At 39.1% G+C, this 23,370-nt stretch overlaps 2 protein-coding genes across 2 annotated transcripts; one reads left to right on the forward strand and one right to left on the reverse strand.

Annotated features, from left to right (window-relative positions):
- The first annotated feature begins 7,764 nt into the window (after nt 1-7,764).
- Nucleotides 7,765-9,871, forward strand: LOC130095089 (uncharacterized). Its single transcript, XM_056261748.1, has 2 exons — nt 7,765-8,096; nt 8,280-9,871. Exon 2 carries the CDS (start codon nt 8,569-8,571, stop codon nt 9,811-9,813), a length of 1,245 nt encoding a protein of 414 aa, XP_056117723.1. The 5' UTR covers nt 7,765-8,096; nt 8,280-8,568; the 3' UTR covers nt 9,814-9,871.
- Nucleotides 9,872-13,810: 3,939 nt separating this feature from the next.
- Nucleotides 13,811-22,980, reverse strand: hmox2b (heme oxygenase 2b). The gene is made up of 5 exons (XM_056261749.1): nt 22,829-22,980; nt 22,247-22,364; nt 20,618-21,109; nt 15,409-15,529; nt 13,811-14,474 (listed from the first exon to the last, which is right to left on the reverse strand). Exons 1-5 carry the CDS (start codon nt 22,924-22,926, stop codon nt 14,347-14,349), a joined length of 957 nt encoding a protein of 318 aa, XP_056117724.1. The 5' UTR covers nt 22,927-22,980; the 3' UTR covers nt 13,811-14,346.
- Nucleotides 22,981-23,370: the final 390 nt, after the last annotated feature.

Consider the following 23,370-nt stretch of genomic DNA (forward strand, 5'->3'; position numbering starts at 1 on the left):
GTGTGGCTTACGTCACTTCAGAGTTCCTACTGGCGGTGCAAATGTAACCAACGTAACCAGACTTAAACCTGTGAAAGGATTCTTGATATCTTGAATACTATTATGGCAACGCATCAAACTTTTTATATTTCTTTTGGGTATTTCTGAGACTCTTAGCATGCTTCAAATTGCATGAAACTCGACACGCACACATCAGAGTTGTCAGCCAGTAGACATGGGCAAAGCCTTAAAATGGGCGTGTAGGAGCAGCTAAGTAGCGTCACCTTTTAACTAAAATGGGTGGTTAGTTTTACCTACAGTCAACAAACTTGGTACATACTGTATATTATTCTCATCGAGCCGGACGACTTTCTAATTTACAGTCATTAGCTCCGACCAAGAGGAAGTTAGATATTTTTGTTTGAATGTGGATTTATGGAATCAAGCTCTGAATTTTTTCGATTCACACCAAACTTTCTCAACATGATGCCAATATATTGAAGAGGCTAAATTTCAAACGGGTATCTTGAATGGACTTAAATAATGTAATAAAATAATGACAAAAAGGGAAACAGGAAGAGTCTCATATCTTCTAAATAATAAATTGTACACCATTTATTTCTATATAAAATAATACAAATTTTAAAAATCACATTTTATTATTTTGCATAAAATACATTTGTGTTATTTGGTTGAAAGAAATAAAATGTAATAGAATAACCACTAGTTTGCAGCATAGGCCTATATTTAAACAGGGTTGAAAAAAACCTTGTTGCTGAGAATTTTTCAGACATAATTTAATTTTCTGGCTCAACTAACTGGTAAACAGTCTCCAACTCTTGAGCATCTTCCCCAAAGAGATGCTGAACAGGAGTCCTTAGAGCATTTTGTCTGAGCTTTATCCCCGAGACTCCAAACATTAGTCTTACTTCCTTCCTTGTTCATTCACTTTGTCTTTCAATCAGCTGTGACTCTGTCTGATTTGAATCAAATCATCAAACCTTGACCTGGTGTAAATACATTTTGGTACTTATAGATTGTTACTCAATCTCTCTGCTCAAATCTATCAAATAGATTTTACTCTATCTCTCTGCTCAAATCTAGTACACCAAATCTACACTGATGGTTTACAAAGTTGTTTTCATTGCTGTTCTTGGTATTTGTTTCTTTTATTAAAGCAAACATGTTATGAATATCGTTGCTGCCCTGCAGTGTGGACGTTTTTTTGTGAGTTTCTCAGTATGTTAAATTGTGTATATTGTCTTTTTTTTCTTTTTTTCCTAACCATATTCATGTTTCTGGGAGGAGGAGTCCAGTACGTCCACGTCCGTCTCCTCTGGAAACGTCGGCAACGAGAAGATGCCGACGGCTAAATCTGGACAGGAAGAGGGAGAGGTCTAGTCAGCCGCCCTTCAACCATCGATATCGACTATGAAACCCTAACATGGAAGTAGGCTTGGGAATCGGTTCCAGGTTCCGGTTTGGAACCGGTTCCAAACGTTCCGATCCATCGGAATCGTACACGTCCACACGTTACCGATTCCACTAACGATTCCGAATGTTCCGTTCCATCCATTCCCGCGTCGAGGCATGACGTTACAGTATCCCAGCAAACATGCCAGTGCGGGCCCACTGTGGGCAAGTGTGGGTTTTCTGTGGGACAGTGTGGGCAAGGGCAAACCCTTTGGGGCCCCATTTGGGCTTTCTGAAGGCAAGCCCACAGTGGGCTTATATACCCCTCAAGGGCCCCTAGTGGGTTAGCCCATGCGGGGCCCATAGCAGTTTTGCCCATTTGGGCCCCCATGAGGGTTTACATGAGGGTTTACTGTGGGCAACCCACTGTGGATTTGCCCACAGAAAACCCACACGGGCCCCTAGTGGGTTAGCCCATGCGGGGCCCATAGCAGTTTTGCCCATTTGGGCCCCCATGAGGGTTTACTGTGGGCAACCCACTGTGGGTTTGCCCACAGAAAACCCACATGGGCCCCCAGTGGGTTAGCCCATGCGGGGCCCATAGCAGTTTTGCCCATTTGGGCCCCCATGAGGCCCACAGTCGGCCCACACGTGCCCCGCATTTCACGCCGGTATCTGGGCCCACAGTGGGCTGCCCGCAATGGCCCCACATGGGCCCCTATAAGGGTTTGCTGTGGGCCCACAACTGGCCCCAATGGGGGCCCACTCTACTTACTGTGGGCCTGCCCACAGTCAGCCCACACTTTTGGGCTGTCCCACTGGGGCCCCACCTGGGTCCCAAAGTGTGGGGCCCATACGTGCCCCGCATTTCACGCCGGTATCTGGGCCCACAGTGGGCTGCCCGCAATGGCCCCGCATGGGCCCCTATAAGGGTTTGCTGTGGGCCCACAACTGGCCCCAATGGGGCCCACTCTACTTACTTACTGTGGGCCTGCCCACAGTCAGCCCACACTTTTGGGCTGTCCCACTGGGGCCCCACCTGGGTCCCAAAGTGTGGGTCCCACACGTGCCCCGCATTTCACGCCGGTATATGGGCCCACAGTGGGCTGCCCGCAAGGGCCCCATTCGGGCCCCAAAGAAGCATGTTTGCTGGGATGCGACTGGATTTTTAAATCCCCCAAAAGCGCGATGGCTACGAGACGTAAACGATCGAGAGTGTGGCTTCATTTGACGGCATCAAAACAATGAAAGCATGGCGAAGCGGCTCTCCACGGCTCTGCTTTCGCCGGCGAAAAAGTTAAGAAACTCGACGCTATAAGCCCTCAGTACCGAGCCGAGCAGTTCGCACGTGACTTTTATGCAGTGTTTCCCACAGATAGACTAATTCGCGGCCACAAAATCAACTCCGGCCGCCACATTCGTTCGTTTCGTTCATTTTTTTTATGCTATTTAAAACACGCAGCGTATTCTTTCCGTTGTATTTCCTTTCCCCGCTCTCCATCCGTCTCTCTATCACTCACACATCTCTCTCACATACACATAGACATTTTGCGGAGGGCAAGACTGCACTGTAATCAAATGTAAGTAAACGGGTGAGCTGCGTTTTTTCTGGATAAAAACAAACTGTATTTACATTTATCAACCGATTTCAGTGGTTTGTATGTGGTGTACAAAAAGTTCCATCTCTAGTTATTTAAAATCTCGATAGTTAGACTTGTAAAATATTTTTTTTTAATGAAGAATGGTCAAAGCTCAGGCTTGTCATGTATCTGGCTTTTTATTCTTGGATAAGAATGGTGAAGACCCCCATACTGAGATATAATTTAAGTTTTCTTATTGTGGAAAAAGCATGTTCTGTGATTGACCAGATTTTAGCAATAACAAAGATAACTGATGGATCCTTTATGATAATACGTTATGGTACAACTACAGTGCAATGCAAATAGTAAATATAACATAAAGTGAGAAGTAATAGTAAATAGTTTAGTCAATAAAATAAACAAATAGTATACAGCAAATAAAATAGTAATGATTAGTATAATTATATAATATCATAAGTACAATAATACAATCATAAAAATATTGATAATAGCATAGTTTATTAATAATAATAATAGCAATAGAATAAGAAATATCAATTACAGAATATACACAATAAAAAATAAGTTAAATAGTGACTTTAATATTTAACTCTTTTTGTTAAATTTCAGTTTTATTGATCAGTAATAGCCATTATAACAGAAGTAGCTTCAGTCAAACATACAGCAGGATCCAACGTTAAAATAGCCTAAATATAAAGTTATGAAACTTCACTTTGCCCTCAGCCAAAACGATTTACCAGGGAACCATTTATAGATTAATGAGACCAAAGATCGCCCGTTAGATATACACAAGACTAATTATATCTCATGTTTAACCACTAGACTACAGACATCCGAGTCAGCGGGAAAACTTGAGAAGCACTGGCCGAGGGACGGCTGTTCCAGGCGGGGTAGACGAGCGCTGAGCGCATCTTACAACTCCGAAAACGTCAGATCAAATTTTTAAATAGGCGCTATCTATATAAACAAACCACATATTTGAACTTTAAACAACTACATTGTCGACTGAAAAACTATTTAAACTACATTTCGTGACACAATAACAGTAGTATTTTTAAATGTATCCTCTGAACGTTACTATTACTAATTAAATCATGACCAAATACAACCAAAAACAAACGTTCAGTCTTGCTTGTGAAAGGTAATTCCTCGAAAGCTGTTTTCAATTGTGTGGCGATGTGTACAGCCCCAAACAGCGCACAAAACAGGCATTTTTCTCAATTCCCGGTATGAGAGGTATGGGAAAGTTGCCATCCCCAATATGGCGGCGCCGTTGACGTACGCTCCAGCGGCCAATAGGGCGTCTATGTATTTATTATGTCTATGCACATACACACACACACCGCGTCTGTCTATGAGGCGCCGGACTGGACAAAAGCGAAGCGAACTCCGCGAGCGACACTGGGCGAGAGAGAGACAGAGTGTGACTTTTATTTAAACTTATATAAACTAATATAATTTATTTTACTGGACAGTTTAAAGCTCATAACCATATTTTGTTGTTACTTGAAGAGTGCAGTGTCATGTGGCATCATGCAGTATTTGTCCTGAAAAGGCTACACAGTAAATGTCTGTAATTTAAGGTCATTCCTATTGTATTTGTATACATTTTAATCATTAACTTTAAAAGCACACTCTTTTTATGACTAAAATAACAGTAAAAGGTAAAAAAATTAATTCCCAAAAATTAAAACGGAAAAAACGGAATTTGTGAAAAAATAAAACTGATTTTATAGGGCCCTAGATATTGCACACTTGGTTTTTCTTCTCTAAAACCACTTTAAATTAGACATTTAAAGCCAACAACTCTCAAAGCCACCCTGTAAGTGTTCAGCAAATGGTACAGGAATCAATATGGGAATCGATAAGGAATCGCATCGATAAGCAGACTCGACAATGGCATCGATATCGATAATTTCTTAACGATGCCCATCCCTACATGGAAGTACAACAAACATACACCTGGGTTAAAGTAACAAAGAGGCTTGGATCCTTTTGACACGTGGTCCGAATGAAAACAGAACGACTTCCAAATGTCGCTCTATTCGGCCACGTCCACGGGACAAGGAGGAGAGGGCGACCAAAGAAAATATGGTTCAACAACTTGGGATCTGGAAAAAATTAGTCTGAACATCGTCGAGGATTGAAGACTTGCAGCCTCTGACCGAAATGGATGGAGGGACTCCGTGTTGGGGCTGTCGGAGCGTGGTCTACCATCCCCATGACATGTATACAGGTCCTTCTAAAAAAATTAGCATATTGTGATAAAGTTCATTATTTTCCATAATGTAATGATAAAAAATAAGCTTTCATATATTTTAGATTCATTGCACACCAACTGAAATATTTCAGGTCTTTTATTGTTTTAATACTGATGATTTTGGCATACAGCTCATGAAAACCCAAAATTCCTGTCTCAAAAAATAAGCATATTTCATCCGACCAATAAAAGAAGTGCTTTTAATACAAAAAAAAAAGTCAACCTTCAAATAATTATGTTCAGTTATGCACTCAATAGTCAATACTTGGTCGGGAATCCTTTTGCAGAAATGACTGCTTCAATGCGGCGTGGCATGGAGGCAATCAGCCTGTGGCACTGCTGAGGTGTTATGGAGGCCCAGGATGCTTCGATAGCGGCCTTAAGCTCATCCAGAGTGTTGGGTCTTGCGTCTCTCAACTTTCTCTTCAGAATATCCCACAGATTCTCTATGGGGTTCAGGTCAGGAAAGCTGGCAGGCCAATTGAGCACAGTAATACCATGGTCAGTAAACCATTTACCAGTGGTTTTTGGCACTGTGAGCAGGTGCCAGGTCGTGCTGAAAAACGAAATCTTCATCTCCATGAAGCTTTTCAGCAGATGAAAGCATGAAGTGCTCCAAAATCTCCTAAAAGCTAGCTGCATTGACCCTGCCCTTGATAAAACACAGTGCACCAACACCAGCAGCTGACATGGCACCCCAGACCATCACTGACTGTGGGTACTTGACACTGGACTTCAGGCATTTTGGCATTTCCTTCTCCCCAGTCTTCCTCCAGACTCTGGCACCTTGATTTCCGAATGACATGCAAAACTGAGCAACAGTCCAGTGCTGCTTCTCTGTAGCCCAGGTCAGGCGCTTCTGCCGCTGTTTCTGGTTCAAAAGTGGCTTGACCTGGGGAATGCGGCACCTGTAGCCCATTTCCTGCACACGCCTGTGCACGGTGGCTCTGGATGTTTCTACTCCAGACTCAGTCCACTGCTTCCGCAGGTCCCCCAATGTCTGGAATCGGTCCTTCTCCACAATCTTCCTCAGGGTCCGGTCACCTCTTCTCGTTGTGCAGCATTTTTTGCCACACTTTTTCCTTCCCACAGACTTCCCACTGAGGTGCCTTGATACAGCACTCTGGGAACAGCCTATTTGTTCAGAAATTTCTTTCTGTCTTACCCTCTTGTTTGAGGGTGTGAATGATGGCCTTCTGGACAGCAATCAGGTCGGCAGTCTTACCCATGATTGCGGTTTTGAGTAATGAAACAGGCTGGGAGTTTTTAAAAGCCTCAGGAATCTTTTGCAGGTGTTTATTAGTTAGTAGTTAGAGTTAATTAGTTGATTCAGATGATTAGGTTAATAGCTCGTTTAGAGACCCTTTTCATGATATGCTAATTTTTTGAGACAGGAATTTTGGGTTTTCATGAGCTGTATGCCAAAATCATCAGTGTTAAAACAATAAAAGACCTGACATATTTCAGTTGGTGTGCAATGAATCTAAAATATATGAAAGTTTAATTTTTATCATTACATTATGGAAAATAATGAACTTTATCACAATATGCTAATTTCTTTAGAAGGACCTGTACATACATACATATTCATGTAACTTGCTAAGTTGGTAAAAGGTACAGGATTGTTTTTAGATGCAATTTAGCATTAAATTCCCCCCCAATTTAGCATAAACTGAGCTTTGTTCTTACTTCTGCATGTGCCCAATCCAAAACCTTACCTACCCCATATATCAGTAATTGTCTCTCTGCACAGTTTGTTTTACATTATGACAATTAAACACAACTATTTATAAAGGTCAACCTGATGTGATCAGACACATTTTGTGTAAAGTGTATGAGAATATCCTATGCAGACAATGCACAGTTACACACTTTAAAATGTTTAAACAGCACAGGGAATCAGAGCCTTCATAAAACAATCATCAATTATCTTTTAACAGCCAGTTAGTTTCCCAGGTGAACAATGTTTCATGTAATTAGTTATTTGCCCTAATTGGACTGATGAAGGCCTATAAAATACACTTATCTCCAGTTAGATATGTTTGCAATTGTAGTGTCTGTGTGGTGGTTTGAGAAAGTGAATGTTGGGGCTTTGGAGTACTCAGGGTTTTTTGTTTGCCATGGATAAAGTGTGGACACAGTGAGTTTATTCAATCAATCTCGGTCTGTGGGTGATTCAGCAAATAATTAATTTACTTTATGTATTTTATATATTTACTTTTAGGTTACCCTTGTTTGTACCCTTCCTGCTTTTTTTGAGTAACGCTCGTGGATTTAAAGGTAAGATTAATGTTTTTGGTGGTTTTTTTTTTTTTTTTTTATTCTCTTACAAAGTATTTTAAATTGTGAGGTTTCTTTTTCTACAAGTCGTCTTTTTGTCTAATTCACAGGTGGGGCTCATTCAGATGCCCACCACCGGTGGGGCCAACCTTCAGACAAAACTTTCTCACCTCGTGCAATCCAGTCTTCTGTGTCAGAGGTCCCTGTGACTGGGATTTTGCCTGAAGAAGTGGGCTCTAGTTTATTCACTAACAGACCCCTGAAAAGGTTAAACTTACTCCAATTTGTTAAAGGTAGTGTTTCCAGCAGGCATGAATCAATGTCCCATGCCCAGACAGCTCCAAGCAGCTCTGTTTTAGTGTCCTTGCCTCTACCCTTAAATTAACGGTATGCAGGCCGTTTGACATCGCTCCAGGGTTCCTCTGGATCAGCCGCTACAGATACTACTAGTGTTTCTACACAAGGAGAAAGTAGCTTCCCTGCCACACTTGGCACTTCTGGCCTGTCCACCAGTAATCAAAGCTCCCCTAGTTTGTACATGTCCAGCTCCCTGGAAACCTCTGGTGCTAAATCAGCAGAAGCCACTTTGCCTGTGTTCTCTCAGGAGAGCATCTCTTACAGCAGTTAATCTGCTCCAGGTGCCACGTACACTTCTCAAGGTAGCCCAGTGCTGGCTTCAGAAGGCTCTGGTCAATCCATCTCCCCTCAGGGTGAAAGCAGTTACAGTGGCTTGCCTCAGTCTCAAGGTGCCTCGAGTCAATATGACCCAGGCTCCTATAACGTGCTCAGTTCTTCATCTGTTTCTAGTCAGTCTACCAGTGACCAGAGTACCCCCAGTTTGTATAGTTCTAGCTTTCAGGAAGTTCGGGCAGTTTGTTGGAAGCTTCTGGCTCTTCTTTTCAAGGGGAAGTGGCAGGGCTTAGCTCTCTTGTTGACTTGTCTCCCCAATCACAAGACAACTCCAGTCAGCTTCTACCCTTACCCTTGGAGGTCTCTAGCCAGTCTAATAATGGTCAAAGCACTCCCAGCTTGTTTATGCTTGGCTCTGAGAGCAGTTCAGATTCACAGTCAACAGGTCCTGCTTCACCTCTAGACACTCAGGGTAGTCTCTCTCAAAGCATTTCTAGCCAGTCCACAAGCGTTCAAAGTTCACCTAGTGTGTCTACAAGCACCCAGAGCAGGTCTGCCACTCAATTCACTTCCAGTAATTTTTTCCCTGTGCAGGGAGGTAGTAGTTCTACTTCTAGCTTATATCTGAAGCCTCAGGGCACTCTGGGTCTGTATGCCCCTGCGTCCCATACCAAATATGTGAGTTTTCCCATGTCATCACACCCAGCTATTTATAGCCAGTCAAAAAGTAGCTCTGTTCCTTGGTTTGGGGGCTCTACTGGCTTTGCCTTACAGGGAATGAGTAGCACTTACAGTGGTTCTGTCCAGCCTCAAGGTACCACAAGTCAGTTTGCCTCTGGGTCCCCATCCTACTATCCAAGTGTATCACTATCCTCACCCCAAGGTGCCTCCAGTCAGTCTGCTACAGTCCAGAGTTCACGGAAGCAGATTGCCTCTAGCTATGGCACCCAGTCAGGGTCCCCTAAGCCATTCACCCTGCAGGGAAGTACCACTTATGGTGGGTCACTCCAGCCTCAAGGTACCACAAGTCAGTTTGCCTCTGGGTTTCCATCCTATCCAAGTGTATCACTATCCTCGCCCCAAGGTGCCTCCAGTCAGTCTGCTGCAGTCCAGAGTTCACAGAAGCAGTTTACCTCTACCTTCACAGGCAACTCTGGCACCCAGGAAGGACCCTCTGCTCCCTTCAAATGGCAGGGAAGCACCACCTATGGTGGCTCACTCCAGCCTCAAGATACCACAAGTCAGTTTGCCTCTGGGTCTCCATCCTCCTATCCAAGTGTATCACTATTCTCACCCCAAGGTGCCTCCAGTCAGTCTGCTACAGTCCAGAGTTCACGGAAGCAGATTGCCTCTAGCTATGGCACCCAGTCAGGGTCCTCTAAGCCATTCACCCTGCAGGGAAGCACCACCTATGGTGGATCACTCCAGCCTCAAGATACCACAAGTCAGTTTGCCTCTGGGTCTCCATCCTCCTATAATTGTCATTGTGTATCGTTGTCCTCGCCCCAAGGTGTTGCCGACCAGTCCAGCCAAGCATTTCAAAGCTTTTCTGGGTCCCAAAGCCAGAAGTCTCAAAGATGGCAGCCTTCACAAGGTATTCAGACCTCAAGTGCAGCTGCATCACAGGGTAGCTCTCCGTCTCAAAGCTAGCCAATGCAGAGTTTGTTTCCTTCCCTGTCATCAGCAGGAGGCTCATCTTCAGGAGATCCTGGACAGTTTTCGTTACCAGTTTTTGTTTCTGCACAGGGTGGTAGCAGCAGATATGGTGGCTTTTCTCTTCATTCTCAAAGCCCCTCTAGCAAGTACACCCCTGGGTCTCATGCATATGCCAAGCTTGCTTCCTCTCTCCTAACTACGCTTTACCTGCAGTCGTGATGCAGTGATGAGCAGCTGTCTTTCCTCAGTCGACTGGTGTTTGGATGGATTTCATGTGATTTATCATGGTGGTGATATTATGATAACTCCGATTCATTAATTAATTTGATCAAAAGTAATTCCATTTAGTAAGATAATTTTCATGATCTGAGTAGCCTAATTCCAAACGTCGCGAGGCAGACGACAACATTATGTGATCAAATACAAACTTGTTAAATACGCTCCACAGCGCCACCTCAAGCTTTATTTTATTTTTTTGACAGACATTTTTGTCCACCATGGACCTATGTGTAACTTTTCTTAATTGATGCACAAGGATTGAGCAAGTAAGTACTTCTGAGGGTGCGTAAATGTATGTGTGCAAATGGATTTGTTGTGTGTGTTTAGTATAGTTAACAACATACCTGATTCCTTCTGCAAGTCTCCTTTCTTTTGGTCTGGCTGATATAATGACCATGTCATTAACTGGACCAGGTTTAATACCCTGCAACGAAATAAAAACATGTGAGAAACATCCAAGAGATATCCATACATAAAATGAAAGAGTCATTAAAAGGCTTGCTACCATGGTCCTTGGTTTGTGCCACTTTTGTTCCGTTTCTGTGCAGCTGAACACTGGGGGAACTGATATAAACCTGAGCTGGGAGTAGTGCGCCGTCTGGTACAGTAGAGCTGCCACATGACTGCACAAGGCTGTACCTGCCACACAGGTACACTGGCATCTCAGTAACACCACCGGCTTTGAATCCCTTAGCACAATCTGTTACAACAACAAATATTTATTAGAAAACTGTACCGGCTACAACTGCAATTAAAGAGACAGCCTTTTACACACTAAATTTGTCTGTTAGCAAAAATCTGTTAGTGAACTTTAAAATGTGCAAAGTGATACAGGGATTGTTACAATTTATTTAGCCTATAGTTGACCATGTCAGATGTAATATATCATGATTAATCTCACTATACTTATTTTAAAATAGCAGTGCAGAATAAGTAATGAAAAAATTATAAAAACTCTTAACAAAATCTTGCTTCTGTGGGAGCCATTCATTTTACATTCTTTCTGGCACACCCTGTATTCATAATTCACATATCATCTCAGGTACCATATGATTCATATAGTGCAATGTTGGTGTTTATCTGGATCTAATTCACAGCAATGATATGGCTCACAGAAACTTCATTTTGACAAAAAAAAGAACCTGTTTCTTCTGAACCTGCAGGATGACTTTCCCTTACACTCAGACAGTGAGGCTTCTGGCTTTTCCTCTTAGATCTGAAGCACTCAGACCTAACCGTGACCTCTCCTGACTCCTAGTTTGAAACTGTGATTAACATAGAGGTTAGGGTATTGCATTTCAGAAACACAAAATATTCATGTTAACCTATCACTCTGCTGACATTATTAACGTTGCTTCCTCACTGTGCTATCTTTGGCTAGTAAAAAGCCAATGAGCTAGAATGTATCGTTTTTGGTAAACTCAAAACAGAGGCTTGTTAACTTACCTTCGTAGTTGTTTATATAGCTGGACACATACAATTTAAAACCTTTGTTCTTTTTTGATGTTGGTGTCTTCGATGTGGTCTGGATGATCCGATGTACATCGTTTGCCGTTATACTCGGCAGGTCCTGCAGCGATCGCGTAAAAAACGACATAGCTACAGCGTACGCTACCGTGAACCGGAAGTACTGAAGCTGGCTGAAGAATGCGGAAGCACCAGAACGGAAGTGCGCGGCATTAAGCCTATTCCGACTTACTATTACTATTTATGTTTAAATTAAGATTTACCAGAGCCTGACTTTTTTTTTAGGCTTCCATAATATAGTAACTGTATACCTCAAACAGCACATTTTGTATGGAAACATCAATATAGCTTTGGCAAAAATACTATTTCAAAAATTCTTAATCTTCAGATTGTTTTGCCTCATTCAATCTGAAGATTTAGATTGTAATTATATGTGTTTTTTTTTCTTCTATTTTCTCAGGTAACTTACAGCATGCAAAGAGCTTAACATAAAATCTGAATTATTCAAATACATTTCTTTTTTAATAAAACATGAACTTGAACAGTGAATGCAGCACAGTTGTGAATTTATTACTCATTACAGTGAACATACAGCTGAAGGGAACAATTTAAAAAAAAAAAAAAAACCCTGTTCTAAACCTTAAAAAGAATATAATAAAGAAATTTCAAATGAACTACACAAAATAACGGTGTAAAAAAAACACTGTACTATATATCAACACCACTCTCAATGTCTCCCAGTGCTTTAATAAAATAAGCTGTCAAGTTATTCAAAACACAAAATAAGCCAACAAATTAAATTATCTGCATAAAACCCAAGCACAACCATTCATGCAAAACACTTTGCATATATGCCGGTCTGTTTTATGATCCGATTAGTAATGCAAAGTAACATTTCCTTTGGTTCAAAAAGTCCTGTGAATGTTCTGCCCCTCAGCATTTGGTATTACATGAAACACTCTTCAAGAAAATTATTCATCAGTATAATGATCTTTAGGTTTAGCTCTTATGTCAAAGGGAACAAAACTATAAATATATGGATTAAAAGTTGCATGAAGACTCAAGAAATTATTGCATCCATAAATGTTAATAATTTCATACTGCAAGTCGGATCAATGAATCACCTTCAGAGAAAAACACTATTGTTAATTCTAGCTTGTACAAATACAGTATACCAATTAATTCAGTATTGTTCCCTTGTTTAAATTGCATTCAAATACTTAATATGTCTGACAATTGTTCATCAGAGCCTTGAGTAAAGCCCTGGTGATAATTAGAGATGAACTGATATATCAGCCTATTGTTAATATATATATATATATATAGTATCACTTTACAATAAGGTTTTATTTGTTAACATTAGATAACTACATAAGTTAAAGGGGTCATGAAATGAGAAATATGTCAAAAGATCAATGACAATTTGATAAGAGGTCTTTGTGCCATTAAAACATCCTGCAAGTCTCAGAGCTTAAAACATCCTCCTCATAAACAAAGTATTTATTTAATCAAGCTCCAAAAAAAGCTCATTTTGATAGTGTGGGACTTGTGAGGTCACACTGGCAAATGATTACTGATGCTGTAAAAGATGGTTTTATATGAATAATGTTTTTAAAACACTTACTCGAGTGCAATAGCGAGTGGCCGTTGATACCGTTTCCTATACAATGACGTCAGCCAATCATAACAGTGGGCGTATATCGACAAGCCTTAAAGGGGGCGTGCCTTAAAAACTGATCATTTCAGACAGAGGGTCAGAATGAAGGTTGAAAATAATATTTTTTCCATATATATATTTGCTTTTTGTGAAAAAAAAAACCCTCTATTAACATTATGATTGAACCTCAAGGAACCTATTAAAATACTTATATAGTAAAAATACTAAACCATTTATTGATCTTGGTTAATGTAAATATTAACATTTATTTGTATGTTATATATGTCTATACATTTATGACATACACTAGACCTTATTGTAAAGTGTTACCATATATATACATACTGTATATAATTGTGTATACAACTATGACAGATAATAATATGTACACACAATAATAATGAATGTATAAAAGATATTTATCTTCATCATCACTGAAAAACTCAATTCACTAGTAAAAACTGTTCATTCTGGCCCATTAAACCGACTATGTAGAAAAATCCCTAAATGTCTGTAACACGTCCTGTTGTGTAACTAGACAAAAATGACCTTAATGTGCAATTCTTCCATCTTTTACATTCTAAACCTTTTCTTTATTAACCGTTGTGGCAGTCATTTTTCTGACCTTACATCTCAGTAGTCTGCCCTGCAGAAGTACTGCTTTTCTTTGTAAATGCTGCATGTATGCATAGCATATCTCATTTGAAAGCACGCATGACAAATGGGCCAATAAAACTGACTGTAGAAGACGATTTGCACTAATACCTTCTATAGCGCCCCTTATAGTGATGAATGAGAATTCAACACAATTAACATGACGCATGTAATCAATCTTGCGTTTATGTTCACGTACTTGCGTAGAATATGTTTCGGCCCATTTGACTTGTTGCACCAAATCTGACTCGATACTGCGATAAAACTATAAAAATAACACTCTGCATATTTCCGCAGCTCTTCTCCAGCCTTAACTTCATCAACACTGACATGTGCAACAGTAACGGCTGCCACAATAACCTATGCTATCCTGCGTTTAAAAAGTCTGTGCTCATACATTATCATTTTAAATCACATTTATCCAAGGACGAGGGGGCAAATGGGATGCACTAAGATTGGGTCACAGGAGGTCACATCAGGTACCAAGCAGCCAATCCGGCTAGAGCAGCGATCCAGGCGGCCAATAGTACTTGACCGGAGGGATTTTTAAGCACGGTCATGGCCACTTGACAAATGTAAGATGATCCGCTGCTGGCAGCTGAAACAGAGAGAATGAAGTAATCATGTAAACGCTCTCGTTTGCTTGGGTTTAAGGCCGGGTTTCCCAAAGGGGGCTTTGAAAGAGAACTGTAGAGGTTGATGAAAAGCTAATGATAATAAATACAATCAAATATAAAATTAAAATGAATAGAGCTGTACAATTAATCGAAATTAAAGCGATATAGATTAGAGTAATTATCAAATCAAAGGCTGAAATTTAAAGTAGAAACATTAAAAACATGTTTGTTACTTGAAATATAATAAAGGTTAACTGAAAAACCTTAAACTTATTTTATTACAGCTAGTTCCAATTTCTGATTTTCATTTAGTTTAACTTGATGCAATTTATTAATAAAATTATATTTTTAATATATTAATTATTAAAAAATAATAAAAACTATAAAGACATATAAAAAAAACTAATACAAATGACAAAAACATACAACAAAATTACTAAAACTTTAACTAAAATGATAATGAAAACAGAAAAAAAATGACAACCAATTCAAAATATGAATAACTATAATAGTATCTCAATATTACTAAAATAACACTGAATCTATTGTGCCCAAACAAAAGTATATATTATAATAATTAAATATAGTTTTTTGTACTTCGCAGTACAATTGTAATTTACAACAGTACTAGTATATTTTTTCATTTTTTATAATTACAGTTAAAACTAATAATGATAACAATTTCATTTAAATATTTGTAACAATATTTTAATCTTATTTTAATATTTGATCTGATTGGTTGCATGTCATGTGACCATTAACCATCCTCAAAGAACGGTAAATGTGTGAAAGTGCTGTTTCAACTTAAAAGCTCAGGTGTACTTAACATAAATATTGTATGGGTTTGGCTGCCAGAAAAGTTTGCGAGTCCCTGGTTTCAGGTGCAATGAAGATGAATATTCTGGTGAAGTTTACCCGTTTTGGCAGCGTGGTACGGACACTGACTGACGTCCCCTTGTATCTCGCCATGAGCAGGAGCGGCGTCCAAAACATCGTCCTGAAGGGTCTTTCCAACCTCCTCTAGTTCTCCAAAAATCTGCACGCAACACAGAAAAGGACGTTTACAGTTACAGATCACAGGAAACAATGAGTGAACACTGAGGAAATGACAAGCGTTTAATGAAAAGCTCTTTGTCATGTGTGTGACAGTGAGAGCGTAACATAAACACATTCAACTAGATGTCACAGTCAAACGCTTTCCTAAAAGATGCTGGTGAGATGCGAGACATTGTTTTGACCCCGTTTTGTCCATTTAATTTCAGAGCTCAACTGTGATCTGCCGTGAGGACAAAGGACTCCATCTGCTGACGGATGAAACTCAAGCCACACGGAGCAGGAGAGACTCGCATCTTGAATTACACGCTCACTGATATGAACACACTGACACCAGTTCAGTCTGAACTAATCAGTCTGATTAATTGAATTAATTGTCATCAACATCATTCTTTAAAGACTCATAACGAATAATCAAAATATTATTGATTAAACTTTCAGAACCTGAAAACATTCATTAAATGTAAATGTAAAATGAAACAATAAAACAATTCATTTATTTGTAAGTTTTAAAATTGTGGTTGTCTCATTTAATTAAACCTCATTTAGAAAAAAAGCATTGCTTTATCTATCTGCCAATAAAATAGGTCATAATAACAATACATTATTTAAAAAAGAAAAATGTAAAACAAATAAATGTATTACACTCTCTCAATATATATATATATATATATATATATATATATATATATATATATATATATATATATATAAATAAATACACATACATTTTTTTTATTTTTTTTATTTTAAAATAAATAAATAAAAATATAAATAAAAAACAAATAAAATTGATATGATATAAAATTGACAAAATAGACATTAAATAATTAATAATAACAATTAAATTTAATTTAATTTAGAAAATTGTGTTTGAAAACGTCATCCATTTAACAATAAAATAGGTAATAATAACAATAATAATAATAAACTATTTCAAAAAGAAAAAAAGTAAGAATAAAACATTTAAATTAATTTAATTGATTATATATATGTGTGTGTGTGAGTGTGTCTATGTATAAAGTAATTATTTTAAAATGTAGATAAATGTAACAAAATAAATAAATGCAATTTTAGAAATTAATTAAATTAGTTTAATTAAAGTTAGAAAATATTTTACTGGCAAATGGATGTTTCTAAATAACAAGTAAAAAAATATTTTCAAACAGAAATATTATATATATATATATATATATATATATATATATATATATATATATATATATATATATTATTATTATTATTTATTGTCATTGGAAGTACAACGAAATTACATCAGAGCAACAATCGACAGTGGTTTTCATGAAGTGCAGAAGATCACCATATAAAAACAGTTTGTTTACAGGGCACCGCAACAGACAGCTACCAAGACAAGGGAATATCAAGTTGAATCACTTATAGAGCTACACAGTCAAGTTTCAATTGTTGGAATGAAAAGGTCCATACTAACACCACAAAAAGGGCCATAGTGACACATAAACAGAGAAGGGGCATATAAGCTGGATCGCTACCAATCAATGAAAATGTATAATTATGTGTGCTGCAACAATGCAGAGTCCAGTTCACAGTTATTGCAGTTTTTGGGTAATATTAAATAATGATAGATGTGTAAATTAAGTAACGGAAGGAGGTAGTCCGCAATGGTGCTCATTCAGCAGTCGAACTGCCTGAGGGTAGAGGCAGTTGGCCATTTTAGTGGTTCTAGCTGGAAGAGACCTGTACCTCCTGCCCGACGGCAGCAGGCGGAACGAGGCGTTGGCTGGATGGAACCGGTCTCTTATGATGTTGTGTGCTTTACGCAGACAGCGGGCGGTGTACACAGATGAGATCTCCGGGAGGGTAGTCCCGATGATTTTGCCTGCAGCCTTCACCACCTTCTGAAGTAACTGTCGTTCAGCTGTGGTGCAGCTAGAAAACCACACCAACAGCCCATAAGTCAGCACACTTTGGATTGCACAGTTGTAAAAATTTATCATAAGCCTCTGGGGGAGTTTCACTTTTCCCAGCTTCCTCAGGTAAAAGAGCCGCTGCTGGGCCTTCCCTACCGCTGTACTGATGCTCCTGCCCCAGGACAGATCCTCCGACATAGTAACACCCAGAAATTTGAAGTGTTTCACCCTCTCGACTGCCTCTCCATTGATGTTGAGGGATGAGTGACCTAGATTGTTTGATTTACGAAAGTCAACTATGATTTCCTTTGTCTTTCTGATGTTTAGTAACAGGTTATGGTTCTTACACCACTCTGTTAACAGTTCGATCTCCGCCCTGTATGCCTTCTCATTGCTGGCTGTAATGAGGCCAAGCACAGTTGTGTCGTCAGCAAATTTAATGACATGATTAGTGGTAAAAAAAGCGGAGCATTCATGTGTGTAAATTGTGTAAAGTAGGGGACTGAGCACGAAGCCTTGAGGTGCACCAGTGTTGATGTATATGGTGTCAGAAACGTGCTCGCCTATTTCCACACATTGGGAGCGGTTGGTTAGAAAATCCAGTATCCAGTAACATAGTGACTTGTTCAATCCAAGATTACACAATTTCAGCAGAAGTGTATTTGGCCGTATTGTGTTGAAGGCTGAACTAAAGTCAATGAAGAGCAGCCGTGCATAGGTGTTTTTATGCTCTAGATGTTCCAACAGCAGGTGAAGCACCATAGCAATGGCATCCTCCAGTGATCTATTTTCCTTATATGCAAACTGGTACCGGTCTAAAGCTGGTGGTATGGCCTTTTTTAGGTGTTTCATGACCAGCCGCTCCAAGCACTTTGCAGGGATGGATGTAAGTGCAACAGGCCTATAGTCATTCAGGCATGTGACATTGGCTTGTTTAGGGACAGGAATAATTGTTGCTGCTTTAAAACATGATGGAACCCATGACCTGGACAGTGACAAGTTGAAGATGATGGTAAAAACTTCTGCTAGTTCGGACGCACAGTCCTTTAGCACCCGTCCCAGTACTCCATCCGGACCAGATGCTTTCCTCGGATTGATGTTACCTAGGCAGAGTCTCACTTCATGAAGGCTCAGGACTGGTGACATATCGTCGTGGGAGGGCAAGTGGGGGCACAAAGCATCCTTGTTCTCCCTATCAAAGCGTGCATAGAACTGATTTAATTCAGCCGCCACAGTGGATGAACCATTCACAAAGGCTGATGTTGTTCCCTTGTAATCCGAAAGTGCCCTTATTCCTTCCCACACCTGTCGTGAGTCAGTGTAGGTGTTAAAATTAGCTTCAATCTTCCTTTTATAGATTTGCTTGGCAGACTTGATGCCCCTTTTAAGAGCCCTCCTGGCAGTGCTGTAGGCCCTACTGTCACCAGACCTATAGGCTGCATCCCTGTCTTTAATCAACAGTCGCACCTCTTGTGTCACCCATGGCTTTTGGTTAGGAAAGATATGGATCGTTTTCCAATATGTAACCCTGTCTACACAAAAATTTATATAGTCCATAACTGTACCAGTATACTCATCAAGGGCCTGCCGTGTTGATAATTCCTGGTCTCTAAAAACATCCCAGTCTGTGTGATAGAAACAGTCCTGTAGCTCAGAGACGGCATTTTTGGGCCAGATTCTAACGAGTTTCACCTCGGGCCCAGCAGACTTAATGATGGGAGTGTACCGGGGATGAAGCATAAGTGAAACATGATCACTCAAACCCAAATGAGGATATGCATTGACTTTGTAAGCCTTAGCTACATTGGTATACACCTGATCTAGTGTTTTATCTCCTCTGGTTGCACAATTCACATTATGATGGAATTTATGTAGTACAGTCTTTAAGTCAGCATGGTTAAAATCCCCCGCTGCTATAAAGACACTATCAGGATGCGCAGCCAGGTTGTTATTAATATTGTCGTGTAGCTATTATATATATATATATATATATATATATATATATATATATATATATATATATTTACTGTATATATTCATAATTTTAAAATGTACTTAAATGTAGCAATAAAATAATTGCTTATTAAAATAATAACTGAATGAAATATGTTAATTATAAATACAATTTAAAAATTGAAAAGTGATTTTTGAATTATTAAAGGATAATTCCGGTATTTAACACTTTGAGTCTATTTTCTAGTTTGTTTTGGATGAACTAGAGTGGTGGACTTAGAAATTTTGACGATGGGTCCTGTCTCGACTTTTTGACTATTTTAGAATCGCCTCTGAGCGATTCAGAGTGGATGTCTATGGGCATGCTCAAACATGTCCTTAAAACAACCCTTAACGTTCGTTTTCAAAACTGTGCAACTCACCGAGTGGTTAGTGGTGTTCGTTGATGTTCCAAAACAAGTAGCGTAGCGAAATACATTTTCTGTCGTGTTTTATTTGCCATTTTTTAAAATCGTATTGATGTCTGCTGGAGTACTCAGTGCTCGTTGATATTACTGCGCTACCGGAAACGGAAAGGGGTCTGTTTACATTTGGTTGTAGTCTTTTCGCTCGGTTCTCCGTCTCTCAGAAGGCAAGCGTGAGCTGAGCAACTGCGGCAAAGTGGTTGTCGCCATCAAGTGGTCGGGAGTGTGCTAATGCTTCAGACTCAAATATCGAGCGGAAGTTTATACGCGGTTGTGAGGTATCTGAAAAAATAGTTCCACTATAGCAAATAACACGGATTGAAAGCATACATTGCGCCGATATATTTGTTTTTAATCATCAACGAACACCACTAACCACTCGGTGAGTTGCACAGTTTTGAAAACCAACGTTAAGGGTTGTTTTAAGGACATGTTTGAGCATGCCCATAGACATCCACTCTGAAGCGGTCAGAGGCGATTCTAAAATAGTCAAAAAGTCGAGACAGGACCCATCGTCAAAATTTCTAAGTCCACCACTCTAGTTCATCCAAAACAAACTAGAAAATAGACTCAAAGTGTTAAATACCGGAATTATCCTTTAAGCCGAATCACTGATTCCTTTGTTTTGGTTGTGTTTGGTCTTTAAGTGAACTCCTCCATCTTTAGAAAAAATGATTACAGTTGGTACAACAAATCTTGCATGAAATAATAACAAGAAAATATGACCCCTTTAAATTGCAACGAGAGCCCAGCTGCACTGCTCACCTCCATGTTGAACTGAAAGGCGAGGTTGGCTTCCTCCACGACCCTGCTCTTGGTGTGTGTGTCGAGCTCCAGCTCGTTCATCCGGCTGCGGTACAGCTGCTTGAAGGCCTTGGCGCTGTGGATGCCGTCGAACTCGTAGAAGCTCAGGCCTTCTCCTGTGGGCGGCAGCTTCAGTGCGCGCTGGGCCACCTTCCTCAGCACCTGCCCCCCCGAGAGGTCCCCCATGTAGCGCGTGTAGGCGTGGGCCACGAGAAGCGCGGGCTGGTCCCGGCCGACCCGCCGGATGCGGTCCACGTACCGCTGAGCCGCGGGAGAGATGCGGATCTGACTCTGCCAGTCCTCGCCGTAGAAGAACTCCAGATCCCGAGCCAGAGCGTCCCGCCGGTGGAGCTCGTGGGGGAAGTAGAGCGGAGCGAACTGAGGGTGCTCTTTATTCCTCTCGATCTCCTCTTCCATGGCGGAGTACGTGAAGAATAAAGCCACGTGGCCGAGCTGAAAACACAGATCCAGAAATCATGATCAAGGAGAACTAAACACATTTATCTTGCTGTGTACAGAGGTGTTTTAGTATCAAATGTAGTTTTTATAATTTCTCTTTTCATTTTTATTCTGTTGCCTATTTTTGTCATTTTTATTAGTTTTTTTTTTTAAAGATATGTCTATTTAGTTCTTATTCATTTTCATTTTATTTTCAGACTCGCCCAGAAAAAACACACAGGTTGGGAAAAATCAAGATTAATAAAAACTAAGGCTGTGCAATAATTAATCGCGATTAAATGCATCCAAAATAAAAGTTTGTGTTTACATAATATATTATGTGTGTGTACTGTGTTATTTCGTATATAAATACACACACATGCATGAAACTGGTCTTCTAACCACATTCAAGTGTTGATAAAATGAAAGGTGTTTGTTTAAAAGCAGAGGGTCTGTTCTTGCTTTTGATATATGGCATGTTCAGATATTCATACAACAAAATATTCTGGGGGCCATGAAAGGTGTGAGAAAATAATCAAAAATGCTGGCTGGCAACTTTTTTTATTTTAAAAACACTGGCGGGGAAAGAGTTAAAATAAGTTTCATTTTGAAAATAAGTAACTCTTTATTGGTAACACTTTACAATAAGGGTCTCATTTGTAAACATTAGTTGACTACATTAGGTAGCATGAACTAACAGTGAAAAATACTTCTAAAGCATTTATTACACATTTGCTAACACATTATTAATATAAAATGATGTTATTTTATTTAATTACCTCAGTTGACATTGGCTAACAATAAACAGTGTTTTTATTAACTTGCATTTACAGTATTTACATAAATACTGTAATGTGTCGTTCATTGTTAGTTAATGTTAATTAATGCATTCAATAAAATTACTAATGGGACCTTATTGTAAATTGTTACCATTTTATTTTTTAGCTTTAGCTAACAATACCTTCCAATACCTTCATTTTAAGTGTACGGGATTTCTTTTCCTTTTAATCATCTGCCACAAAAATATCATGCATGTAATCCAATCCAAAGTTTAATGTGATAAAAGGATCAATCCAATCACAGCAGCTCATGTTTCAATCAGAAATATGCCACATTATGACTTATGACATCACCACAGACTGATCCATTTACCTTGAAGAGCTCCTTGTGGATGCGTCCCCTCAGGAAGTCTTTGACAAACGCGGTGTTTTCGGCCTTCTCGTGAACTTCTTTGGTTCCTGCTGCCAGCATCTCTGATAGATCAGTGGGACTGTAGAGTTGAGGTGACATTAAGTTCATGAAACTATTACACACTCAAACAGTGTTATTTTAGTATAACTGATATACTTTTATAATGTGTATATATATATATATATATATATATATATATATATATATATATATATATATATATATATATACTGTATATATATATTTATTTATTTAATTTTTCTGTTTTAATTTTTATTTTAGTTAATTTCTGTCATTCTTATGAGTTTTTTTTTTACTTCAGTACTTTACTGTTTACTTTAGTTTTAATTTGAATAATTTTAGTACTTCAGCTTAAACTTATTTCTATTTTATTCAGTTTGTCATCTAATATTATTCAGCTTTATTTCATTAACAAAATAATTTTTAATAGTTTTAGTAAACAATAACAGCATAATTCAAGCATGTTGTTACAGGAAGAAAGCGACCACATGAAATGCTGCTATTGTTGAATGTATCATGTACCTGAGGACCGTGACGCCGCCCTCCTCACACACTCCTCCTCGTCCTCCGTTAGCTGTGCTCGTCCCGTTAGCATCCTCTTCAGTCTTCATAGCAGACATTCCTCTGTCTTCTGTTCAATCTGTGGCCTGACTGCTCAAACACATGAACATGACTGAGCGTTTCCTTCTTAAACACACACACGGACACAGACACACACACACCTGATATTCCTGTTTTAGATCATCTGAATCTCCTGGTGTCCAAATAGATCAATTTGATACATTATTTCTTTCACCAAAATGTAAATCTACACACCAACACTTTGATTCCAAACAAATATTTAAACTCATTGTTTTATCTATCTATCTATCTATCTATCTATCTATCTATCTATCTATCTATCTATCTATAAAGCACTAAAATTACTAATACTAAATACAAAATAAAGCCAAAGATAAATATTTAAACAAAAACTAATAAAAATGACAAAAGCACAATTACTTGAATTGCAATTAAAATGAACTTTGAACTGAAATTAACATGAAAACTGAAAATATAATAAT

Source organism: Rhinichthys klamathensis, unplaced genomic scaffold, assembly GCF_029890125.1.
Source record: "Rhinichthys klamathensis goyatoka isolate OS25496 unplaced genomic scaffold, OSU_Roscu_1.1 h1tg000185l_1, whole genome shotgun sequence".
NCBI lineage: Eukaryota > Metazoa > Chordata > Actinopteri > Cypriniformes > Leuciscidae > Rhinichthys > Rhinichthys klamathensis.